The sequence below is a fragment of the Mus caroli genome, unplaced genomic scaffold (assembly GCF_978045245.1).
Source record: "Mus caroli unplaced genomic scaffold, Mus_caroli_1 scaffold_7, whole genome shotgun sequence".
Classification (NCBI taxonomy): Eukaryota; Metazoa; Chordata; class Mammalia; order Rodentia; family Muridae; genus Mus; species Mus caroli.
The window spans coordinates 54901664-54926460 of NW_028227262.1; the positions used below are offsets into that span (position 1 = coordinate 54901664).

Genomic DNA, 24797 nt, shown 5'->3' on the forward strand with positions numbered 1-24797 from the left:
TTGAACCGACTCAGACCAGCTCCTCAATTCTTTTCTTGGACAGACAAGGTATCAAAGCAAATCAGAGAAAATAAGAATAAACTCCTTGGCCCAACTGTCTAATGCACTGAGCTAATTTATTTGATACACTACTTGAAATAAATCAACAGACCCATCCCTTTTGGTACTTTTTTTCCTGCTGACATTTTTACTCTACAATCCTGGTTGTTACCATTGGACGCACCCTTGAGACTTTCCTGGGAGAGAGTTTACAATGGATGAACTATTCAGTGAGGCTGATTCTGAACATGCCTGTTTTACAAATGCCTCTGGGTAGAAGACACTGATTATACACTTTGAGCTTTGCAAAAGGTTTTCCTTCAGCATAGAAGTGCAGTGCCGGGTGACATTTCAGACTGGAGTTATGGGCTGCATATTTCTGCATGCTAATTAGAAGGGGGATGTCAGTGTTCAATAATGGGATTGTTTTGCTTCCTGGAAGATCTACAGAAAAGCAGCTGTCAGCAGTATACTTTTGGGGGACAGAGATATAAAGCAGGGTGAAGAGAGTTCATGTTTGTCATTGAAGAAAATGAGACCGTCTGGAGTCCTGTTCTTTGGCGGGCCCTGGGAGCCTTCTATTGTGATAAGCTCTGTTGGCAAACTCTGCTCTGGAATGTTCTCTGTTGATAATGAAAGTAACCAAATGAAACCTGTGCTGTCATTGGCTTTCCCCTGAATTTGAGGATGGGGAGGCTGGAGTTAGGAAAGTTTTACTTACTCTGTTGCTGGAGTTGAGTGCATAGATGTTTGACACAAACCTATGTTTTGATGCCTGCATCATTTACAAATTATATGACTCTCATCTCCTTCAACTGAAAAATAAGACTACTGATTACTTTTGCTGAAAGATAATCATAAATACTAGCTTGTCTCTTCTTTGGTCTCATGCTCAAAATCATGGGGACAGAGAGACATCTAATTATAGGATGTTGGTTTATTGTCCTTTTTATATGTAAATACCTTTACAGGGCAGGGCAGGGCAAGCATGTGGGAAAAGGAGCAATAGAGAGTGTGATGGAAGTCTTTTGAATGATACCATAATTTGTGGAACACATACATGGCAAATAGCATAGTTTTGTGTTACTCAGATCAGCTGATGGAGTGGAAAGAAATGCCATGAGTCACGTCAAAGAACCGGGTCCTCAGTACTGGGATCTAGGGCGGTCCCAGGCTGGGATTTATGTGTGCTGTCACTGCAAAGTATTTCTGAGTGACACGACGTACCTTACAGACTATGGCAGCCCTCAGGGAACACGGAGGAGCACAAAAACAGCCATGCTACTGCCGTAGAGAATTTATAACCCAGAAATGAGAAGTAATGCTAAATCAAACAACTTGATAAATGGAGCACAAGATGTTAGAAAGGGACAGGTGTGTGTTTCCCTGTTGCAGGCTGAGTAGAGCTTTGATCTAGCCTGTTAGATCAGAGCTTATGTCTTGAGCACAAGTAGTAAGTAGTAAGGATTAGGGTCCAAGGGAGGAATGAGTACAAGCGCCATGCAGTGGTGAGGGGCTAGTTTAAGGGGCTACAGGGGCTACAAAATGAAGCCCAATGGAGTTTGAGAGAACATATGAAAAGCAGTTATAGACCAACCTAGGGAGTGGGAAGGGCCAGAGCCCCCAGGGCCCTGAAGCCAGAGAGTGGGAAGGGCCAGAGCCCTCAGGGTCCTGAAGCCAAGGCCAACCCAGATGAGCTAGATGTCTGTGTACAGACATCTGCACTTTGTAGAGGAAAATTAAGATTTTAAAAACTCTGCTCTCAAAAGGAGAAAGGACCGTTGTCTACTTGAAATTGATATTGCCCTCAGTGGAAGTGTTTTGCCTGTATTCCCCTCAGATAATGACATTGCCATCATGGTCTTTTGCTTATTTTCAAGTGTTTTCCATCTAAGAGGACAGAAAAGGGTGTGCTCAGTTGTGCTGAAGTAACAGTGCCTCCTTTCCACAAAAGGTGGGATGTTTTTTTTCTGTCCATACAGGGAGACCCTGCAATGCAGGAGAGTCACCAATGCAGGAGAGTTAGAATCTTGAATATCAGGTCTACCATATGGTTTCCGTATCTGTATTTAATGTTCTCACACTGTCCATTAAGGTTTCAGAACACTGATATTTGCCATGTAAAAAGATTTATATCCTTTCATCTTATTTCTAGTATGTAGCGTAGTGTTTAGAATTGAGATTTTCTCCAAAGATATGCATGAAGTTATAACTTTTTGAGAGTTGAGAAACTGTACAGACTTGATTCATTCTTGCTGAAAATACAGGGATAGTACAGTCTTCCTTAAATATTTTATAGAGCTCTAAAAATTGATTTGCAGCCCTCATTAATTTATAAGTGTAAGTTGGAAAGTATTTTCTTTGGCTTTGGTCATGGCCGTAGAGATCGGTTGTTAATTAAGGCCTGCCTTGCCTTCCTCTTTCTCTGCCTTCCCTTTCCCTGCCTACCCACAACCCCTGTTGAGTTTTATTATAGAACCTGTTCTGAAATAGCAGCGAGGAAGGGGAACACATTCCTGTTTGGGCTGCAGCCCGGGCACCTCAGGAAGTGTCTGGTGGGCAACATGGAGACTGTGAGCCAGGTTCTGTGCTCCCAGAAACGATGTATCCTGCCAAGCAATAACCTTAATTAATTTTTTAATCATCTGCAATGCCTCGGATTATTTATGTCCTTCACAGAGACTCTTGTACAGTCTGCATGTTCCCTATAAGGTTTGTGCTTCTACTCTGGCTAGACTTGGCCCACTTATGATCAGACTGTAAATTCTGGATAAGGTAGAGTTTTTTGGAAGGTACATTTTGGGTCTCAAACTCCAAGGCAGTAGACACAGGCAACAGAATCCTGGAGTAACTGTGGGACTCTGTATGTGACCCACTTGCCTACGGTAACATGTTAAGGACAGGCCACAAAGTTATACTCTTTTTGACCAAAATCCAGGGCCCAGACACATGCATCCAAAATCAGTTCATTCAGAGGCCAACTTACAGGCTCCTGAAGGACTTTTGGAAGTTGTAGTTTTTCTTCGCCCTTGCCATCCCTCTGTCTGGGCCCCTTTACTTACATGGGCTTTTGCATCTCCAAACCCTTAGGGTACTGACCTGAGCTTGTTTCCAGAGCACTTGTGTGCCAAGAGTGAAGGAAAGACTAAGGGCAACCATTCTCTGCATAAGCCTCGGTTCACGAGCATGCTGGGCACTGTCCTGCTTATTTGCTTTGTCTCCTCGACGTAAGCTACAGCAGTGGTTCTCAACCTGTAGGCCACAACCCCTCTAGGGGTTGTATATCAGATATTTACATTACTATTTATAACAGCAGCAAACTTACAGTTATGACGTAGCAACGAAATAATGTTATGGTTGGGGTCACCACAACAAGAGGAACTGTCTTACAGGGCTGCAGCCTTAGGAAGGTTGAGAACCACTGAGCTAGAGTTACTTGAGAAGAGGAGCCTCAGTTGAGAAAATGTTTCCTGCAGATTAGATTGCCTGTACATAAGTCTGTAGTACATTTTTCTTGAATAATAGTTGCTGTGGGTGAGTCCAGTCCTTTGAGGGGTGAATTTTTGCCCCTGGACAGGTGATCCTGAGTTGTAAGGAAAGCAGGCTGTACAAGCCAGTAGGCAGCATCTTCCACGGCCTCTGCTTCAGTTCCTGCCTCTAGATTCCTGCCTTCAGTTTCTGCTCTGACTTACCTCAGTAATGAGCTGCAGTGTAAGATGAGATAAACCTTTTCTCCTCACCCTGGCATGTCAAGTCCCTGAAGTTCAGGTCCAGCTGTTCAAGACCCATGTAAAGACCAAGCTGTACATCTGCTACATATGTGTGGGCAGGCATAGGTTCAGCCCATGTGTGTTCTTTGGTTGGTGATTCAGACTCTAAGAGCCCCGGTGTTCCAGGTTAGTTGACTCTGATGGTCTTGGTGTTCCTGTGGAGTTCCTGTTCCCTTCAGGGGGCTGAAATCTTTCCTCCTATTCTTCCATAAGAGTCCCAGGCTCCATCCATTGTTGGCTGTGGGTGTGTGTGTATCTGTCTGAGTCAGCTCTGGGTGGAGGTTAGAAACACATCAGCATCATGAAGCATTCGCCTGGTCTCTCTCTGGTGCCAACTTCAGCATGGATGAAAGAATCTCTATGGACCATCTCCTGTGTCCTTATTAGAAGCATCATAGTTTTAAAGTTGAGAGCAAAGACTGGGGTTTTGTTTGCTTTTGCTTTTTGTCTTGTTGTTAATGGGGAAATGATGAGTCCTGGGTACCTTGGGCAGTTAATGGTGAGTTGGAACTGTGGGCCCCCTCTTACAAAGCTTTTCCGACAGGCAGTGCTGAGGCTGCCCAGTATCGCTGATGCACATATATCATTAGGTTAAGCCATGCTACATTAGTGACGTTTGACAAGTTTTAATTTTATATGGCTCACCTGATAATAGGCACAGGATCTGTCTCCAAGACTGCTTTGTAGACATGGGAAACAACTCTGAACAAGTGGGTGTGGCTGTGCCAACAGGTCTGCTAGTCCCTTTTCAACTTGAAAACTGAGGACAGGTGCTCGCTGGAAAATCCACACGTATTTGTCAAATTATGTGAAACTTTATTTCCTAGCCGTGTATTTCTGTCATAAACTGTGGATATCAAAGAGTAAATTGATATTAAAATGATAATTTTATGAGCATGACTTCAGTTGAATGTCACCAAACTGAGCAATCATAGGAAATTAAGAGTGCAGAGTTCTATCTTTTACCCCTCCCCCTCACCTTTTTAGTAAGTTTTAACTTGTAGATATCAGCCTCCATTCAACATCTAATTCTAAGATGAGTGTTGCCTTTGGTATGTTAGTAATTGGAGGGATAAGTGCTTTACCTTTGTCTGTATCTGTCTGTCTAATTGACTGAGGAGATTTAATTTTAAGTCAACAGTCTTACTTTGCTAAACCTCACAAATACTCCTCAGTTAAATTATTTAAAAAATGAAGGAGGAGGAGGAGGAGGAGGCACCCCTGATCTACACACACCTTTAGAGAGTGTGGAGTTTTCTTTACATGTCCTTGTGGAAATGAAGAGCTAGTACCCGTACTAGCTCTACCTGGCTTTGGAGGTTGACTTTTCAAACCACTATGGCATGCCTTCCTTTTAGCTTCTTCCTCCCAAATTCTCTGCCCATAGTCAGGGATCTGAAATATAGTTTTCCTTTTTAATAAACCAATATATCTCATTTTGTATGAGAGCTCAAGTCTTCACCAAAGCCTCCATTGTGAGCTTACTGGAGACTGTCACCTGGGGTCTTTCAAGTTTAAACAACTTGAACCCTGGGTGGTTTATTAAGGTACTTATATTTATGATTGCTCTGCCTAACGGTACCACATGCTTGCCTGTGCTCAGGGAGGTCAGCACACCCAGATGGTTGTGACCAAACTCGAGGGTGCAGGGAACTGAACCCAAGCCATCTGTAAGAGCATCAAGTGCTCTTAACTGCTGAGTGATGAGACAACTCCACTCCCTGATCCTGTGTGTTTTAATTTGTAGAGCTAACTGGTGGCACAGATGGTTACATCCCCCTCAAAAAAAAATTTTTTTTTTTTTTTTTGTTTGTTTTTTGAGACAGTGTTCCTCTATGTAGCCCTGGCTGTCTGGAAACTCTCTGTGGACCATGCTGGCTTCAAACTCAGAAGTCTGCCTGCTTCTGCCTCCTGAGTGCTGGGATGTGATATCATCACCTGGCTATAACTTTATGTGTGCTCATAAAATAATTGATTCAAGACACAACTTAAAGAAATTTTAGATTTGGAGAGATGACGCAGTTGTTGAGAGAGCTTGCTACTCTTCCAGATGACCAGGATTTGGCTTTCAGGACTCACATTGACAGATCACAACCATCTATAAACTCCAGCTCCAGGGGATCCCATCCCCTTCTCTCCAGAGCAACCACACAGAGAAGCACAGCACAGAAGCACAGCACATACATGTGGAGACATACATATGCACACATTAAAAAAAAAATGTTAAAGTCTCTTAAAAATACTATTAAACCTTCCTATCTTAAAAAAATAACAAACTATATTTACTTACATCTATTTATGTAAATGTAGATATAGCTTAGTTGCTAGAGAGGTTAGCTTGTATGCTTAGAGCTCTAGGCAGGATCCCACCAAGCATAAAGAGAGTGGCAGTTGATGCCCCAGGAAGTAGACCAGCCCAGCCTGGGCTACCTGAAAGCAAACCATGCCTCTAGATGCCCTCAACACCACTACCATTAAAACCATACTACAGGAAAGCTGGTACTCCATTAAACCAAGAAAGAAAGGTAGTTATAAGGAAAAGCTTGATAGAAGCACATTCTTTGTCAATACCCCACCCTACTGACTATCAAATATGCTCTCTAAGTCTAGGTTAGACATGAAACACTCAAATTTCTTCATATTGGGGCACACCCCTAAAGTTTCATTTAAGACAACGTTACAAATCACTTGCTTTTAGACATAAATCTGTAGAAGGACATTATCACTACTAGCATTTCCTCCACCCATTGATTTCTTTTTCATTTTAATGTTTAATTACTTGTTTGTAATTTTTAAAGTCTCTGAGTATTTTATGCATAAGTACTGTATTCATACCATTTATATACCCCAACTCCCTTAAGCTCCTTCTGTGACTCCCACTCTTTCAAATTCTTCATGACTTCTTCAATTGTTATTGTTACATATAGAGAGACCCAAACTACTAAGTTCATCCAGTGTTGCTCGTACATATACTCTTTAAGGGCTTACCACTTGGACGTATCCCCGTAGGAAACAGATTCTCCCTCTTTCAGCGGCCATTGGTTGACTGTGGCTCTTTATCTAAATATGGAGCTCTGTGACATTTCCTGTCCACATTGACATGTCAACGGGTGTTGTCATTCAGCCTCCTGAATATTGTTTAAGTAACAATATTATTAAGAATTCATGGGTGCAGCTTCCTTGTAATGCTTAGAAGGCGCAGTCTTGCAGCAAGTGTCCTGTTCTTCTGCTCTTATAGTCTTCCTGTGCCCTAGTCTTCCTGTGCCCTCTTCTGCAGTGTTCTCTGAGCCTTAGGTGTGGAGGTTGTGTTGTATCAACTAAGGTTGGATACCCCACAGTCGTCTGTTCTCTGCATTTAGACCAGTTTTAGTCCTCTGTAATAGTCTCCTTCTACTATGAAAATAGGCTCCCCTCTTAAAGGGTGAGTGCTACACTTTCTCTGTGGGTTTGAGGATAAGCAGAAATTATATTGGTTGAGGAAAGTGGCGGTAGTAGGTTTTTATTCTTAGGTTGGTGAGCTTTCTGGCCATCAAGTAGTTGGCCAGGTTTACAGAACCAGTCATGAATTTCTTCCTAGTAAACAGAATATAAGTCTAATTAAACAGCTGTTGGTTACCTCCAGGATAAAAACCACCACTATTGCGCCAGTGGAAATAGCTTATGTGGCCAATCATTGTCGTAGTTTTCAACTACATAGTTGTGGGCTTTTGAACTAGGTAGGATTATCGACTTTTTCGTAATTGGCAACTTGCATAGCACCTTTATGTATGAGAGCCAGTCCTCAGGGAGGGTTCCTCTAAGTTCTGTGTCTACTGTATGTGTTGTCTGCAGCAACGGCATCTTAACCTGCAGGTTTTGAAAGACAACTAAGGAAAATGGTAGTAGTCTATACTGTTTTGGGAGACTCTTAGAACCCACATGAACACAACTCAAAGTGAGGGTTCTTATGCCTGGCACTGGGTTTTTGGTAGGTAGTCTATGGCTCTTGAGAATCATTATCACCTTGATGTGACATAACTCCATTTAGTGTGTGTACGTGTGTGTAAACATGTGTGTGTGTGTGTGTGTGTGTGTGTGTGTATGTGTTAGATGTATTTTTTAAGTAGGTTTATAAGATAAGATGCTTTATAAGACTTTTAAGAAAAATATTGACATTGTGCCATCCTTGCTCAGAGGCCTGTACATATCTTGTCTGTATTATTCCAATGTTAGTATGAGGGCTATCAAAGCGAGCACTTGACGCACTTAACTAACTTTCATTTATGAGACCATCTTTTAAGACGTGTGTTCAAAAATAAGCCTTAAAAAAAGTATTGTTTTTCATTTCAAAGGTTAATTGAATTGACTAGTTAGAATTTAGTAATTATATCAAATTTAAATATACATATCTGGGGCTAGGTACATAATTGTTAAAGTGATCATCTTGTAAGTATAAAGACCTGAGTTTAGACCCAGAACCCACATTTTAAAAAAAACATGTAGATGTTATGGAGTGTGCTTGTAATCTCTTTTCCTAGGAGGAGGCTAGATGAATGGGGGCTCCCTGGTCAGCTAGTCTAGTGGAGTCCTCACACTTTAAGCCAAGGCAGATCCTGCCTCAAAACCCAATGCAGATGGCATCTAAGGAATGCCACGGAAGGCTGGCTGCTCTGGTTTATATATGGTACATGCCCAAGTGTATAAAAAATATTCCACATACTGTATTATACACATACAAACACACCCAAATGAAAAGAAAACACACATTTCCAAATAGTCAAGTAGTCACTTCATGTATGACTTATAATTGCAGAGTAGAGTGGGGCCTAAACTCGGAGGAACTGACAGTGTCTGGAAAGACAGGGGGAGATGACTGAGAATGAGTTCCCCCAGAGGGCACCAGTGAAACAGTTTTCACTTGAAACTTGGCAAGGATCTGTTCCCACCCGCCACGACACCCCTATAGTCAACCCTACCATTCAGTTTAAGAGGTGCCACGTGGTGCTCTCTGCCCCCTTTTACAGAAGTGCCCCACTCCCCTCTTAAAGAGAGGCAGAGGTAGAGACCTCTGAAGCCTGGGAGGACCTAGGCAGTAAGGGATTTTTATCTTCTGTGGGACTCCCTCTTAATCGGAATTCAGCATTATGTGGTTGCCTATGTTAGAAAAAAAAATGACCAATTCAAATTCAAATGTAATGACAATGAAGTGCTTCTATTCAGTACAGCCACCTCTGTTTTTATCCCTTCTAGCTCTTTTGCATCAAAACCATGTGACTTTCTTTCTCCCTTCTGTAACATTATAACTAGCTAGATAGGAAAGATGTCTGTGCTAACTTCTAGAAGTGAAATACAGCATGTTCTAGCTTTCCAGCTTCATTTTTTTTTTAATGTTCTTAGAGATTTGGATGTGAATTCTTGGGGCTTTGGAAAAAAAAAGTATTCATTTTGAAACATGCAAATGTGTCTCTCCATCACCTAGGAAACTATTATGGGACACCCAAACCTCCCAGCCAGCCAGTCAGTGGGAAAGTGATCACGACGGATGCCTTGCACAGCCTGCAGTCTGGCTCCAAGCAGTCGACCCCTAAGCGAACAAAGTCCTACAATGATATGCAAAATGCTGGCATAGTCCACCTGGAGAATGAGGAGGAGGAGGATGTCCCTGAAATGAACAGTAGCTTGACAGGTAAGGAGAGACTGCACGCCCCCTGCATGCTGCTCCCAGAGTGCTGGTCAGTCTTTACAGAAAGGTCCCAACCAGTGTCCGGGGTTGTCTACATTCCGACGCTAACGGCGGAGTGTCGAGGAAGGGAGAGTCCTTCCTTGGTCTGTGTCCCATGCTTGTCCATGAGAGTCCTTGAACTCCACCCAAACAATCTTTAATGCCCTAGGAACAACTACTTGAAATTTCAACCTGGCTTCTTTCTCTTCATAATACTACAGTATGGTGAAAATATTTCATATTTTGTTTATTGATTTTTTTTCTGGGTGGGGAATCATGGGACATGATTATGGTTACTTAGTATAAATGGAAACATGAAAATGGGTTTTTATCGTGTTACTGTCACTTGAGGTTATACTGGTAAGCTACCAGAATCCTGTTCTTACCTAAATAAAGCTATAATGGAACTATGCCAGGTCTTCAGTTAACTTGTACAAAGTTTACTGAATACTCTACAGGGGGTAATGAGGAGAAAATCAGTATATAAGATTTTTAAATGTATGTGCATGCTGTATTACGTACTTGGATCACTGATATGCTATATATTATGAAGGGATGGTTAAGGACAAAGCCTTAGGTCAGTATAGAACCCACAGACGGGGATGTATATTCTTGGTTAGTATAGCATATTTTTCACAGTATATGTTTGATCTATATACCATAGCTCAACATGTAATAAATAACGGTATAAATGGCTATGCTTTTCAAATTTACAGCATGACACAAACACCCAGCCAATAGCATATATGAAGTTGCTCATGTGTTATGTGACTTAGATGTCCATCTTGTTTCTCCATTTTGTCTCATTGTTTTCCTTTACTGTCTGAGAATTATAGCTATGGATGGGTTATCCATTTTCAGCATATTAGATCATCTTCTCTCCATATTCCTAGACTTCTCTCATTGTCTAGTTAGATCTAGCCACAGTGAGTGAAGAGATTGATCAGTCAGTATGCCCACCTCCTTCCTCCATCTCCAAAATCCAATAGGATATTCAGGGAGAAAGTTGTTATAGTTGAACACTGCCTAAGTCTGTTGTGCTTCTCAGAGGTTTTTCCAGGCATTCAATTAAAAAACCTGAGGTGGCAATGGAAGTTTTGATAATTGTGCTACCACTGTAGTGTGGCTCAACGTTTTTGCAAGAAGTTTTGAGAAAATAAAAACTTCTTCGGTATTATGGTTTGATTTATGATGGTTTACAAACAGTATGCACAGCCTCATTTGTATGTAAAATGGCTAGTATCAGATCACTTAGAGCTTTCTCTGAGGATTTGATTCTATGAAAACTTCATTTTTCTTTCATTTAAAATTGAATAGACAGTGGCTGACCTTTAATTGTAATATTCAGAAGATATAGATATTTGCCATTCTTATGCATACTTTTATTAAAATCGATTGATTTTAATTTAATATTCCTATTCCTTGAGAGTATTTCGTGCCTTTATAGTGGTCTTTTCCAAAGTGAAAGTAAATTATGCACAAGTGTTATCATCTCCTTTTAAAAACATCTCATATTTTAATGTCTTGGTGGTTCAGTAGATAAGAAATAGCAAATCATGATCTAACTTATAGCAAAGAGGAGGTCCACAAAGCAGATCTAACAGGTCAGATTCAGTGAAGTGCCTCTGTCAGTGCAGGGGTAGTCCTGAGGAGTGGACACCAGGAGTAGATGGCAAGAGTAGTCCCAAGGGATGACTCAGGAGAGTCTCTCTAGTAGACTTCAGGAGTGATCTTCAGTAAACCACAGGAGTATTCGCAAAGAGTAGACTCCAGGAGTAGTCTCCAGGAGTAGATCCCAGGAGTGGTTCCAAAGACTAGTTCCCAAGAGAAAACCTGAGGGGTTGACCCTAGGAATAGACCTCATGAGTAGACCCCAGGAATAGTCCTTAGGAATAGACTCCTGAAGTCCCCTCAAGTAGACTCATATAGTGGTCTTCAGTATCCAACAGGAGTCTTCCCCAAGAGTAGATTCCAAGCATAGATCCCTAGATTGGTCCCAGGAGTGGTCCCCAGATTTATTCCCATGAGTATACCTGTTCCTTTACCTGTCCTCTTCGAACATTTTAATGGGGATTCTTGGCAGAAAGCAAAGTCAAACTCATTGTAGTAGCTGTAGTTATTGGTGAATTTCCTGTTTTACCTACTATAACTTCCTATTGGTCTCAAAGTCTGACTTCTTTATCATTCTCAATTGAAATCCTAGCATCTAAGGACAGCATTTGTTTCCAGGCCATCATTGATAAAATTAGTCTTACCACCAATTTATACACTGATAAGGAGGCCAAATATGAGCTGTATAAACTCCTGCCTTAATACCAAGAAGGCAAGTAGCACAAAGCAATGACGTATGCTGAGAGAATAGCTCAGTGGCATAGCACATGCCCAGCATACAAGTTCTGGGCCTGATTCCAAACAATGATCTGCGAATTGGGGGTGGCAGGGGGTGGAGAAAGAAAATAGAGAAAGGAAAGACAGGAAGGGTTGCTTGATGTGTCTGTGTGGTAGGATAACCTCAGCATGTAAAGAATATGTTAAATAAATACTAATTTATGACACTGATGCTTTGTCATGCACTAACTCAAACTGATGCTTTCAGTTAACTAACACTACCTCTTCTGTGATGTATGTATAAAAGGAATTGCTCCAAATAACTTTGCCCTGTCTACCTCTTTAACTTGCAATCCACCAACTCTGAGCTAACAGCCCCTTGAACAACAGCATAATAAGGTCCTAGCTCTGCTTTAGACTGGCTTTGCTAAATTTATGGCAGTCCCATCCAAATGTAGAAGCACTATGTGAGCATACTCACCAGGACATTAAAAAATAATCTGACATTGCTGCTGTCCTTTGCTTGGATCATTTGATGAAATTGTACCCCATAATGATGCCAGTGTAACATTCAGTGTCTGTAGTGGGACCCCAGATAGAATAATGGCCACACGCATCCTGAGGGCATAGCCTGTACCTTCTTTCTGATGTGATGATAGCAGACACTCAGCAATGAGCAGATACTAATCAGAGGACTGATGGTGGAACGCTGGGTAGTGGGACAGTCTTCAACAAACAGTTCCTGAATTCCAGAGCTGCGAGGGGCCACTCAGGGTAAATACTTATCTATTTAATGGTGGTAGAATTATACTGTTGGCCAAAGTACACTATTATTTGGAAACCCATAAACATTAAGAAAACAATTATGGGACTGGAGAGACAGATCAGTGAGTATGTCTTGGCTGCTCAAGATTGAGGAGCTAAGTTCAAATCACTGATAGGAGTAAAATGAAGACTTTAAAGAACTCACTTGCTACCTTACTTTATGTCCATACATTCTTTGGTGAACTGTCTGAAAACATGATTCTTGTATGAACTGAGTTTTTTTCAATTTGGTACTTAAAAAAAAAGTCCCTTTAAATATATACCTCAATCCTGTTGTTTGTAGCAAGGAACCATATTAGTATTTAGAAGTAGGTCTGGGGGTCTTGGGACACATTTCTGCATGGGAAGTTCAACTTCCAGAAGAACGTCAGAAATGAGTGTGTGTTGACGTCTGTGGAGTTAAGGATGAGTCTTTTCATTCTTGCTAATTACTCAGTTTATATTGATATCTATTCATTTCAAGATGACTTCCGGTGTTGTTTGATGTCTTTTCTGTTCTAAATTTCTATTAGCCTGTACTTTTAGATATAAGTTGTGAGACTTGATTTGGATTGGTTTGAGAAGGAAAGCGATTTTACGGAATGAAGCAGTTGAGTAGCCTGAGGGACAGCCCTGGTTTCAGACGTGAATCTTCAGCAACGCCCACCACCTTTCCTCTCTACTCTTCTCTGTGTAGGTCTTACTAAGACACACGGCCCCTGGCATAGCACGGGTAAAGACCTGTCTACCTGAGCATCTCAGCATCAACAAGCTGCCAGGTGCTCTACCAGAGTTTGTACACCTGATGTGCTGCTTAGTTTTATGTCAGCTTGACACAAGCTAGTCATTGAAGAAGAGGGACTCTTAAGAAAATGTCTCCAATATGATTTGCTTGTAGGCAAGTCTGTAGTGCATTTTCTTGGTTAACAATTGATATGTGAGGGCCAACTGTCTGGGGGCAGTGCTACTCCTGGGCAGGTGATCCTGGGTTTTGTGTGTATGTGTGTGTGTGTGTGTGTGTGTGTGTGTGTGTGTGTGTATCAACCCACATGATAACCATTCAGCCTGCAGGTGTATGTGTGTGTATACACACACGAACACACACACACACACACACACACACATATATATATATATATATATATATATATATATATATATATATACACACACACACATATATATACACACACACACACACACACATATGCAGGCTGAATAAACCATGGGGAATAAGCCAGTAAGCAGCATTCCTCCATGCCCTCAGCCAGTTCCTGTCTCCAGATTTCTGCCTTGAGTTCCTGGTCTAACTTCCCTCTGATAGATTACAATAGAAAGCACAAATATACCATTTCCTTCCCAATTTGCTTTTGGTTTTGGTGTTTTATGATAGCAATAGAAATGTAATTTAAGACACCTGACCTTCATGTTTAGCTTTGCAACATTTACGAGTGCCTGAAGCAATGGAAAAGGCAAAAATCAGAGAATCTTCCTAAATCCAAAAGTGTGAATGGGAACCACAAATGGGTTTGTCTGTTTCTATCTGGACCACCTAGACCTAGAATGACCTCCAAACAGGAGCCTGAATGATGGCACCAAAATAAGAGGTGGGAGATGTTGGCCTAGTTAGTGGTGCTAGGCTCTGGCAGAACTGCTCATCTTTTGTAGGCTTAGCCTTCTGCCATCCACCTTTTGGAGAACCTTCCTTCTGGGGTGTTGACTTCACCAGCCGTTCATCAGACGGCGTGAGAATCTATCTTTTTTATCTCCTATTCTCAGACCATCTCTCCTAGACTCAGAAATGTCTACAGAGGAATGACGTGGGAGACTGAAAATGACTGTCCTGGTTATTTTATGTCGAATCCCCATGAAGTTTGACATTTAATCTCACCATGCTCTATAAAAACATCAGCAGGAATGTCAGCAGGGCTGTTTATGGGTGTTTGGATGGCATCATCCTTGATGTTTCTGGTTAATACAGAGGCAAGGGAGACACGTTCACTGAGAACCTTCCTTTAAGATCCACCCACATGATAACCATTCTGAGGTAACTGTCTTGGTTTTCACAAGAACAGTCTCTTTAGTTTCCCAAAGGAGTCTCAGTTCTGACTCACTGTATGCCAGTGAGTCTTCATATTCTAAACTTTTATATTCTTTCCAAATTTGTCAGTATTTGATCTTTCCTGGTATCTATCAAAACTCTTCTAAAAGCTTACACAAAAATACCACTGTGCCTGTATGTTCAATTTGAGCTCCCCTGACCTCCGCCCCCTACTCCCCCCCCCAAAAAAAATTAGGAAACTGGATAAATTTATGGAATGAGAGTTCAGCTCAGTTTGAGGACATCTTGGAATAGAACCTTTAGGGTTCCAGTTGACACATTGGTTTCTTATTTGATATCTTCAAGATATTTTAAGTTTTGCTATTTTTGTTTTGTTTGGGTGGATCCTTTTGTGCTAGATATTGAACCAAGCCCCTGAATGTGACAAGCCTATGTTCTGCTGCTCAACTGTATCGCCAGCCATGCTAGTCACTCTGATTCCTTCTGTTTATCCAAGTGAAGCAGAAGCCATAGCTGATAACCAGCAATTAGGAAAAGATAAGGTCTATTTAAAAAAATGTATGGATTGGTGGAGGTAGGGATGGGGGGGGTGGTTCTTCTTCTTCTTCTTCTTCTTCTTCTTCTTCTTCTTCTTCTTCTTCTTCTTCTTCTTCTTCTTCTTCTTCTTCTTCTCTTCTTCTCCTTCTCCTTCTCCTCCTTCTCCTCCTTCTCCTTCTTCTTCTTCTTCCTCTCCCCCTCCTCCTCTTCCTTCTCCTCTTCCTCCTCCTCTTCCTCCTTCTTTTCCTTCTCTTTCTATTTCTCTTGAAATGATCAAGTGATTTCTGTCTGAGTCTATTAATGGTGACACATTACACCTACTGACTGAATCATCTCTCAACCATTTTTGGAATAAAGCCAACTTGAACAGGATGAAAGATCTTTTTGACGGGTTCTGGAATTAGGTTTGCAAGTGTTTTATTGAGAATTTTTGCAACTGTGTTCATCAGAGATACACAGTACAGGAATTTCATAATTATTAAATGCCTACCTATTGGTAAGACATTTGTAACACCCTCACTGAGGCTCAGAAAACATTGCAGAGGAAGGGATGAAAGAATGTAAGAGCTCAAAAAGCTGGAAAGTAGTGTGGAACTCTAACAACTAGGCATGACATCACCGGTGCAGCCTTCATCCCAGTATCCCTGATTACATGCTCAAGGTCTCTGTAAGATTGGGCTTGGCAATGGGCTGCTATGAAAAGGAAGTGGCTCACAAAGTCCCACACCCTGTGATGCTTTATACATAATTACTGGTTGATTCGAGGAGACAGAGGCACTTTCTTCAGTGACACTGCCATTGGCAATGCATTCATAAGTTTCTGTAAGCAGCGCAATGAGAAACTCATGGGTCACTAGAAGATGCAAGAGTAAAATAGAAGGCAGGCTACATGCGAAGAGAAGATGAGAGGGTATAAAATAGGGTAGTGAGTTAATATAATGCAAACATATTATACACATGTGCGGAGATGACATAATGCAGGCCATTATTATGCATAATTAATATCTGTTAACAGAATCTAGGATCACAAATGAGTGTGGGGAAAGAACACAGATGTATTCGTTGTGTGTTTCCCAGGCTTGTGGTGTGTTGTTGAACAGTTCTGTGCTTGTTTTTCTCTCTCCCTGTGCCTGACGCAGCCGACTCTGGAGACCAGGACGAGCACACTCTCCAAGAAGCAACGCTCCCGCCTGTGAATAGTAGCGTCCTCGCTGCTCCCATCACGGACCCTTCTCAGAAGTTCCCTCAGTACCTACCTCTTTCTGCAGAGGATAATTTAGGTCCTCTACCTGAAAACTGGGAGATGGCCTATACTGAAAATGGAGAAGTCTATTTCATAGAGTAATGTATACCATTTTCTCTACTGAAAGTGCCCTTCTCGCTCTGCCTTCCTGTTCCTGCTCTGCATATCAGTTAAGCCTGAGGAAACTGATCCCAAAACCACATTATTCTTCTCCGAGATTAAACAGACTTCTCATAAAAACAGTTTTCATCCACATCATTCTTAATTATTCAGTGCGAAAGGTTTTAGGAAGCATAAGGTCTATAATTTCTTGAAGGGGTAAGACAACTGGATCTTGCTATATAATTATAATAAATAACTATTCTATTTAGCCATTAAAATGATAAATTGTTGGCATGTTTTTCTTTAGTTTTCTTACTCCTTAGGCTTACTCAGGCTTCTTTATCCACTCTGGACATAATTTATTGTAATTGCGATTTTTCTCAAGTGCTTTTCAAAGTCCAGGGGCTTTTACTTTGACTGATGTGGACGATGTTTTTTTCCCTTTGTGTTTTGTGCCACTGTGGTAGCAAGACTCTGCTTTCCACAACATGTACTATTTTTTCTAGATCACAGATGGATGGGTGGTCAATTATTCTGTTAGAGCAGTAGTATAATGGTTCTAATTGTATTCCCAGTACATAAACAAAATATAGATAGATGTATTATCCTCACATAAACGCCCTATTAATTGAATCAGCAAAAGGAAGCATTGCCAAAGAATATTTAAAGCAATTCAACTTTCTAAAATGCATGCATGCATCTAAGTGAAGGGTCTGTGTTCTAACTGTACTATATATTTCTGTGAGTTTTAAAATTTCATAGATGTCATATATTTTGTTATTAGAAAAAGGGCAATAAAAATTAAAATTATTCATTTTCCTAAACACATGGGTGTGAGAAAGAAAGCTAGAGGCTCAGAACAGTCACTTTTGAAACCCAGCTGGGAAGAAGTTTACGAGGCCTGGAAGGAGCTCTGGTATTCTCCAGCCAGAGGGCAGAGACACCCACAGTTCAGCCTGGTTCTTGTTAATAGTGGATGCTTATTAAACACAGTAGCATAGAAGGCACAGTGGTCAGTGCTTTGTGTTTTCCCCTTCTCAGCTGTGTGACCTGGGATCCTTGCTTCTTTGGTCCTCTCCCATATCTGTGAAAGGTTATGATGGATGGTACCCACGTTTCCTGAGGGTTGGGGAGAGTGCTGCGTAAAGTGCCTGGATTGGTAACATTTAGCGTCATTGCTTCCATTCCCACCATATTCATCACATGCATGAATTTCAACATTGCTCAAAGAAAACTGGGTACCACATTTAAGTTCAAACATTCATAGTTAGATTCCATAGCAAATTGCCTTTGAAACTATGTCCATTAACTAGAATTATGCCAAACAAAGGAATATATAATAGAGATGTTCCCAGTACCAAATAATATGTGAAATAGACATTCCTGGAAAAGAATCTGCCAATAATTTTGCCAAGGACCGAGTTGATAAGTTTTAGAAAAACAAGTTCAATATGCTAACAGTGTATGAAAAGCCAGCCCCATACTACAGTTGGCTGAAGTACACACTCTGTCCTCTTTGTAAGTTAACATAGCTTTGACTTTTATTGCTCTAATCTTAAAAATTGTGGCTCTGACATGTATGACACTAGCTTTTCAGCTATTATTCCAATAGGTATTAGCTATATACTCCATTTAAGGTTAGAGATATAGTTTAGTGGTAGAGCTCCTGCCTTGTATATATGAAGGCTAGATTTGATCCCTAGCACATACATACATACATACATGTTCATTTATATGTATAAACATTCATACATACTTGCAATTTATATGCTAACCTAAATTTTATACATACATACACATACACACACACACGTACCCCTAAACTTTCAGTGGTCTTTTCATTCTGAAATGAGCTTAGAGTATCTTGCATTGAATAGCAAGTTTAATTAGATATGAATCTAATGAATGCGTGTTTTATAGATTTAGAAAAATATAAATACTAGATTGGTTTTGTTTGCAGTTTGCGGAAAATCTAAAATACTATAAAGATGACCACTAAAGACAAAACATAAACCTAGAAACCTTGTGCATTGTGTAGCAAACTGGCGTGGAGGACTGAGGGGAGCCAGTGAGCAGGCAGTCTCAAGTGTGCCATCAAAGGAACATGGAGCTTTCTTTTTAATTCAGTTATCCCAGGCTTTGAGCAAAAGGAACTGGCAACCCAGAAACACTAGCAGAGAGACAAACAGATGGTCCTGATGCAAGCCTGCTTTCTCTAGCTCAATGACTAGGGAAGGACTGGGAATCATATAAGCCAGACAGCGTTTGGTGAGCAGCTCCTGTACCCCAGAAAGAAACACCATGCCAGGTTCCTCCCCTTTCCCCCATCAGCCAGGGTCAAGAGGGACCCTAGAGATGACCCCTTAATAGTCTGATGGGAGCCAAACCTGCCTGCCAGGGTACTCTTGGAAAGACTTGCCTTAGAGATGGAAACAGTGCCACCTGTCCTTCCCCCATATAAATACCGTAGGACTGTTAGAGGAGAGGGTGGGTTTCTCTTCTACCTGGGGAGGAGCAAGCTACTGTTTGCCTTCTAGAGTGTTGTCCAGAGAGGCTTAGAGGAGAGTCAGGATTTCCATCATTGTCCTATAGTAGAGCCCACAGGTGGAGGCCCTACTTTGCAACAATAATGAGATTCTATTCCATTCCAGCTTCATCAGTATCAAGCGCAGCCTGGAAAGTAGCTGGAATGAACCTCCCCAAATGGGGGGTGGAGGGTGGGGGTGGGGTGGGACAGGATAACAAGGATGTCCTTCCCTATCTAGTGTCATTGAAAATGACATAAGGCCCACCAACAACTAACTGTTCTTCTCTGGAGCAGTTACAAGATAAGCCAGTTAAAGTATGTTTAAGTGACATCTATAGTTTTGTAATTTAATACTTTGAATATTCAAGTTTATAAAACAGTCACTTCTTAGTTGGGCCTGGGCTGTCAAAAGCCTATAATCCACCCATTTATTTGGCTGGGATAACAAGATTTCAAAGGCCTTCTTTAGCGACATGTTTTGTTTGTTTGTTTGGGTTTTTTTGGGTTGTTGTTGTTGTTGTTTTTTGAGACAGGGTTTCTCTGTATAGCCCTGGATGTCCTAGAAATCACTTTGTAGACCAGGTTGGCCTCGAACTCAGAAATCCTCCTGCCTCTGCCTCCAGAGTGCTGGGATTAAAGGCGTGCGTCACCACGCCTGGCTACGTAGCAACATATTTAATACCCTCTTGCAAAATAATAAAGGCTTTGGGTTATAGCTCCGTGTCAGAGGACATTTGCCTAGTATGTGTTAGGACCTACATTTAATTCACAGTACCACGATAGATAATGATTGATTGGTTAATTGACAGATAAGATAAATTTCTTGTAGCAAGAGCCAGAAAGATCTCAAAGTAAGCGAAAGAAAAGTCAACAGATTCCAACATCAAGATTGCAGAGGTGTTAGCATTGTCTAAGATTTTACAAACACACATTATAGTTAGGCATGGGTGCGCACACCTGGACTCTCAACACTGGGAAGGCTGAGGCAGAAGGATGGAGAATCTAGGGCCAGCCTGAGCAACATTTAGAGATCTTGTTTCATAACTGAATGAATGACTACATACATACTTACAGCCATTACAAAATAATTCACTAGTCAATTATAAACATACTTGAAACACAGACAAAAACGGAAAGTTTCAGCCAAACAGTAGAAAATATAAAAGAAGAAAACCTGAATCATTAAATAAAATGCATCAAATTAAAAGCCCAGTAGCTGGGTCTGACAGCACTGTCAACAGCAGAGTGAAACAAAAGACAGAGGCCGAATGTGGAAAACAGAGATTACCTGAGCTGAACCACACAAACACTTAGCAGAGAAGTAATGGAGCAGACTTTTAGGAGCTTTCAGGTCAACAACAAAACATCCCACAGTGGTGACCAAAGTCTTAGGAAAAGACAGTAAGTGGGCTAGAGAAAAAATCCAAAGAATCGATGTGTCCAAATTTCCCACATTTATTGAGGAGAAACTACAGATTGAAGAAATTAGGTGAGCTCGGATTGGATACATTTATAAAAAAATGCATATCAAGTCATTACTTTTCTGTTGCTGTAATAAAGTACCACAGCCAAAAGCAACTTATGGAAGACTTTATTTCTGGTTAGAGTTCCAGAGGGAGAACCCATAATGACCAGGAAGGCGTGGCAGCAGGTGGCCAGAGCAGGGAGCTAGCTGGTCATTTATTCCTTTCACATAAGAGACACAGAAAGTTAACTGGAAATGATGCTAGGCACAAAGCTGTCAGAACTCCTCAGGCCCCTAGGACTTTCTCCAACAAGGCCCCACATCCTAAAACATCTGTAACCTCCCAAAACAGAGCCACCAACTGGACACCAAGTGTTCCAAACACACGAGTGTATGGCGACATTTCTCATTTGAACCATCATCCGTAAACATAAAATCTTTGCAGAGGAGAAATGACATCTTAGAATATACAAATATAACAGCTGATTTGCTTCTCCGTGAAAGGCCAGAACAATGGTTCTCAGCCTGTGGGTCGCAGCCCCTTTAAGAGTCTATGTATCTGATATTTACACTGTGATTCTTAAGAGTAGAAAATTACAGTTATGAAGTAACAACAGAGTAATTTTATGTTTGGTCATCACCACAAACATAATTGTATTAAACGGTCGCATGAAGGTTTAGAACTGGCAGGTTAGAAAGCAGAGCAAAGCCGTTCTGGCCCTGAGAGAGGAGCAATAACTAACTCAGTGTGTACATAGACTGAAAGGACCTTTAGGATGAAGGTGCTCTTAGATGAACAAAAGCTAGAAAAGGGATCAACACCAAGCCTACCCTAAACTAAACAGCTACAGAAGACAGTGCTAGAGCAGAAGGGGACCAGAGCAGGAACAATCAAAGTACAAGTAAATATGATAAACTTCTCTTCACCTCTTGATTTTTCTGAATTAACTCAGAGGATAGAAACAGTAAGTTAATTATAAATCAGAGGGAAAAAATGTTAAGTGTAGGCAAGCATAGATGGTAACACCTGCAGTTTGTGTAATATGAAGGAAGATATAAATGTGATGAGATATGTAAATACATGTGAAGTACTTCCAAATGTGACATGATATGATCTCTTAATATTTACATGTAACACCTTATATTGGCTAGTTGTGTGCCAACCTGACATAAGCTAGAGTCATCAGAGAGGAGGAAGCCTCGGTTGAGAAAATGTCTCCATAAGATTAGGCTGTAGGCAGGCAAGCCTGTAGGCCATTTTCATAATTAGTGATTTATGGGTGGGGGAGGACCTAACCCACTGTGGGCGGCTCTCACTCCAGCCTGGTGGTCCTGGGTGTTATCAGAAAGCAGGCTAAGAAACCCATGGGAGCAAGCCAGTAAGCAGCACTCCTCCATGGCCTCTGTACTAGCTCCTGCCTCCAGGTTCCTGCCCTGCTTGGGTTCCTACCCTCACTACTTTTGATGATAAACTCTTACATGGAACTGTGAACAAAGTAAGCCCTTTTCCTCCCCAAGTTGCTTTGGTCACGGTGTCTCATCACAGCAATAGTAACCCTGATTAAGACATACCCAAAGCCACCTTTTCAAAAGCAAAATAAACAATTGAAAGTGGTACAGATAAAGAGAAAAGAGGTCTCAAGTCTAGTGGCCCACAGAAAATCTGGGAAAAGAGACAGGAAGCCAGAACATGGCTAGTGATTATCAGTAACTATGAAATTAATTTTCTAAACCTCATTTTAGATGTAACAGTTGAGGTTGGCTGAACATAAAAGTGTAGGAAAAGCATATCATAAAAATATTAATCATAAAAGAGTAAACATTATAGAATTATCTAATAAAGGAAGAAAGGAATTTTCAAAAATAATCATCAGACTTCTTGCAAAAGGAAGAATCAATAATCCAAAACAGTAGTCTGAAAAGAAATTGTTTGGTTTTGTAAATTCTTGTGACTTGAGTCTTTCTTTGTAGCCATCCTGACCTCAAACTTATTATCTTGCCTTAATCTCCTTAGTGCTCAGCTTGAGAGAAAAATCAAATTAAATGAAAATATCACATCTCAGATTGAGTAAAAAGCCAGGGAATGACAGAGATATGTGTAGTATTAACTGCATTTAAAAAAAAAAAAAAGATGGCTTTAGTCTGTACTCCTAAGCCTTTATCTCAAGATCCTAGAGAAAGAAGAGTAAGTCAATCTCCAGGCAAGGGACGCCTTAGCAGCTAAGAACCCTGGCTGCTCATTCAGAGGACCTGATTCCATTCCCAGCACATACATGGTGGCTCACAAAATTTGATACTCCAATTTCAGAGGCTCTGGTGTCCTCTTGTGGCTACCACGGGTGCCTGCATGCATGTGGTACACATGTATATGTGAAGCCAAACACTTATACATGTAAAATAAAATAAATCTTAACAACATCCTTAACACACACACTCAGATCAGAAGGGAGAATGAAGAACAGTCAGTATAATTGAACCCTAAAAAAAAATGCATGGAATATTTCGGTCATCAAAAGTTTAGTAAAACGGATGAGTGTTTATAAGCCAAACAAAGAAGGAAAGATAGAAGTCCCACCATTATTGACCAAGGTCACACAGAGACATATGAAAAGTCCCATGAAATGGACCTGTGATTCAAGAGACACAGACTGAATTTCATCTAGTACAACATGTGTCCTTAGGAGCCCTGTAACAATTAGGAAAATGAGTTTTTAATTTTATACTTCTGAAAAAGAACTCTTAGGGCTCCCAAGTTTTCATAAAGAATTCTGTCATAGAAGAATGAGCATCATTTCTACACAATATTTTAGAAAATAAAAGTGGAAACATTATTCTGATGAGGATACAAGTGAAGGCTTGCTGTGTATGCCTACAGCACAGGCTCAAACCCTAGTCCTGAGAAACAAAAACCATCAAAAACTCAAGGACATTTCAAGCAAAGCAATGAAAAAGAAAATTCTATAGTCTAAAGAACATGGTAGTGTATACCCAAAGCCCCAGCTCTCAGGACAAGGGCGAGTTTGAGGCAAACCTGCATTGTGAGATCCTGTCTTCAAAACAAAACAAAAATAAAATATGGACAGAGGAAGAATAGTACACACATAGACCCAATCTTAATAATGCAGACAGGAATTTTCAAATTTCTGTAGTCTGAATAGATACATATCTTAGCTGACCCAGTGCACTGCTTTCTAGAGGTGTTGCCATTGATGGTATCTAGGTAAAGGTATATTGAATATAGCTGCATTCTTCCTTGTAGTGACATGACCATCTATAGTTATTTCAAACTTTAAGGTTGTACCTGTTAGGTTTTGTCAAGTTGACATATTTGGAAGTATGAAGTACTCCTCCATGACCTCTGTATCAGTCCCTGCCTTGAGTTTCTGCCCTGACTTTCCTGGATGATAGACTGCAAGCTGTAAGATGAAATTGTTTTTGTTCATGGTGTTTTATCACAGCAACAGAAAGATAATTTAAGACATAAATTGGTACCAGAAGTGGGATACTGTGGCAGACTTGACTGTTATTTAAGATTATGGTAGGACTTCAGAATATTGAGCTCGAAAAGCTATTGAGTACTCAGTAGGCTTGTGGGAGCTCAGAAGATATGAATGCTGATATCTTTTGAGATAATGAAAGCCCTGACTTGTAAAGTATAAGAGGGTTGTTTTAAGGGTTCAGTATAGACTCTGTTGTGGCCCTTTGATAATTTCAATATAAAATTTGTGATCCTGGTTAGCTAGGCCTTAAGAATTGGCTGTAATTAACAAGAGACCTGCACCTCCAAAGTGTAACTTTTGCTTTACTGCGATAAGTGATACTGGAGCTGAGAAATTAGTTGTGTTTAAAAAGAAGGCACCATCATTGAGGATCATATGTCTAGAAATATTTCCTCAAGATCACCACACAGAAACTGTGGACCAGAGGAGGCCAAAACTATACCTCATGATGGCAGCTAAGCAGAGTGATATATAAGAGTTCCCAAGTAATGGCTGGTTTTGAAGTTGTGAGGTAGTCATGGACAGCAGCTGAAATTTGGCACTGTGAGAGTCCAGAAGAGGCCACTGGTGATGTTGCAGCCTCAGTTGTAGTAGAAGCCCCAGGATTTAAGAAATCAAGGAGAGAAATTGAGGCTTGGCATCCTGTGTCAGGGCCAGAGGCCCTGAACACAGACTGAGAGAGGTCATTGGTAAGGCTGCTACCTCAGATCTGGTGGAGA

At 40.9% G+C, this 24797-nt stretch overlaps 1 protein-coding gene across 25 annotated transcripts in view; it reads left to right on the top strand.

Moving 5' to 3' along the window:
* Magi1 (membrane associated guanylate kinase, WW and PDZ domain containing 1) overlaps positions 1-24797 on the top strand; it is a 623637-nt gene that overhangs the window by 500950 nt on the left and 97890 nt on the right. For all 25 annotated transcript variants that reach the window (XM_085840252.1, XM_085840254.1, XM_085840269.1 and 22 more), the window contains exons 4-5: positions 9268-9474; positions 16381-16582. In XM_085840252.1, the coding sequence (XP_085696378.1) occupies positions 9268-9474; positions 16381-16582 (409 nt within the window). The remainder of the gene's footprint in view (positions 1-9267; positions 9475-16380; positions 16583-24797) is intronic.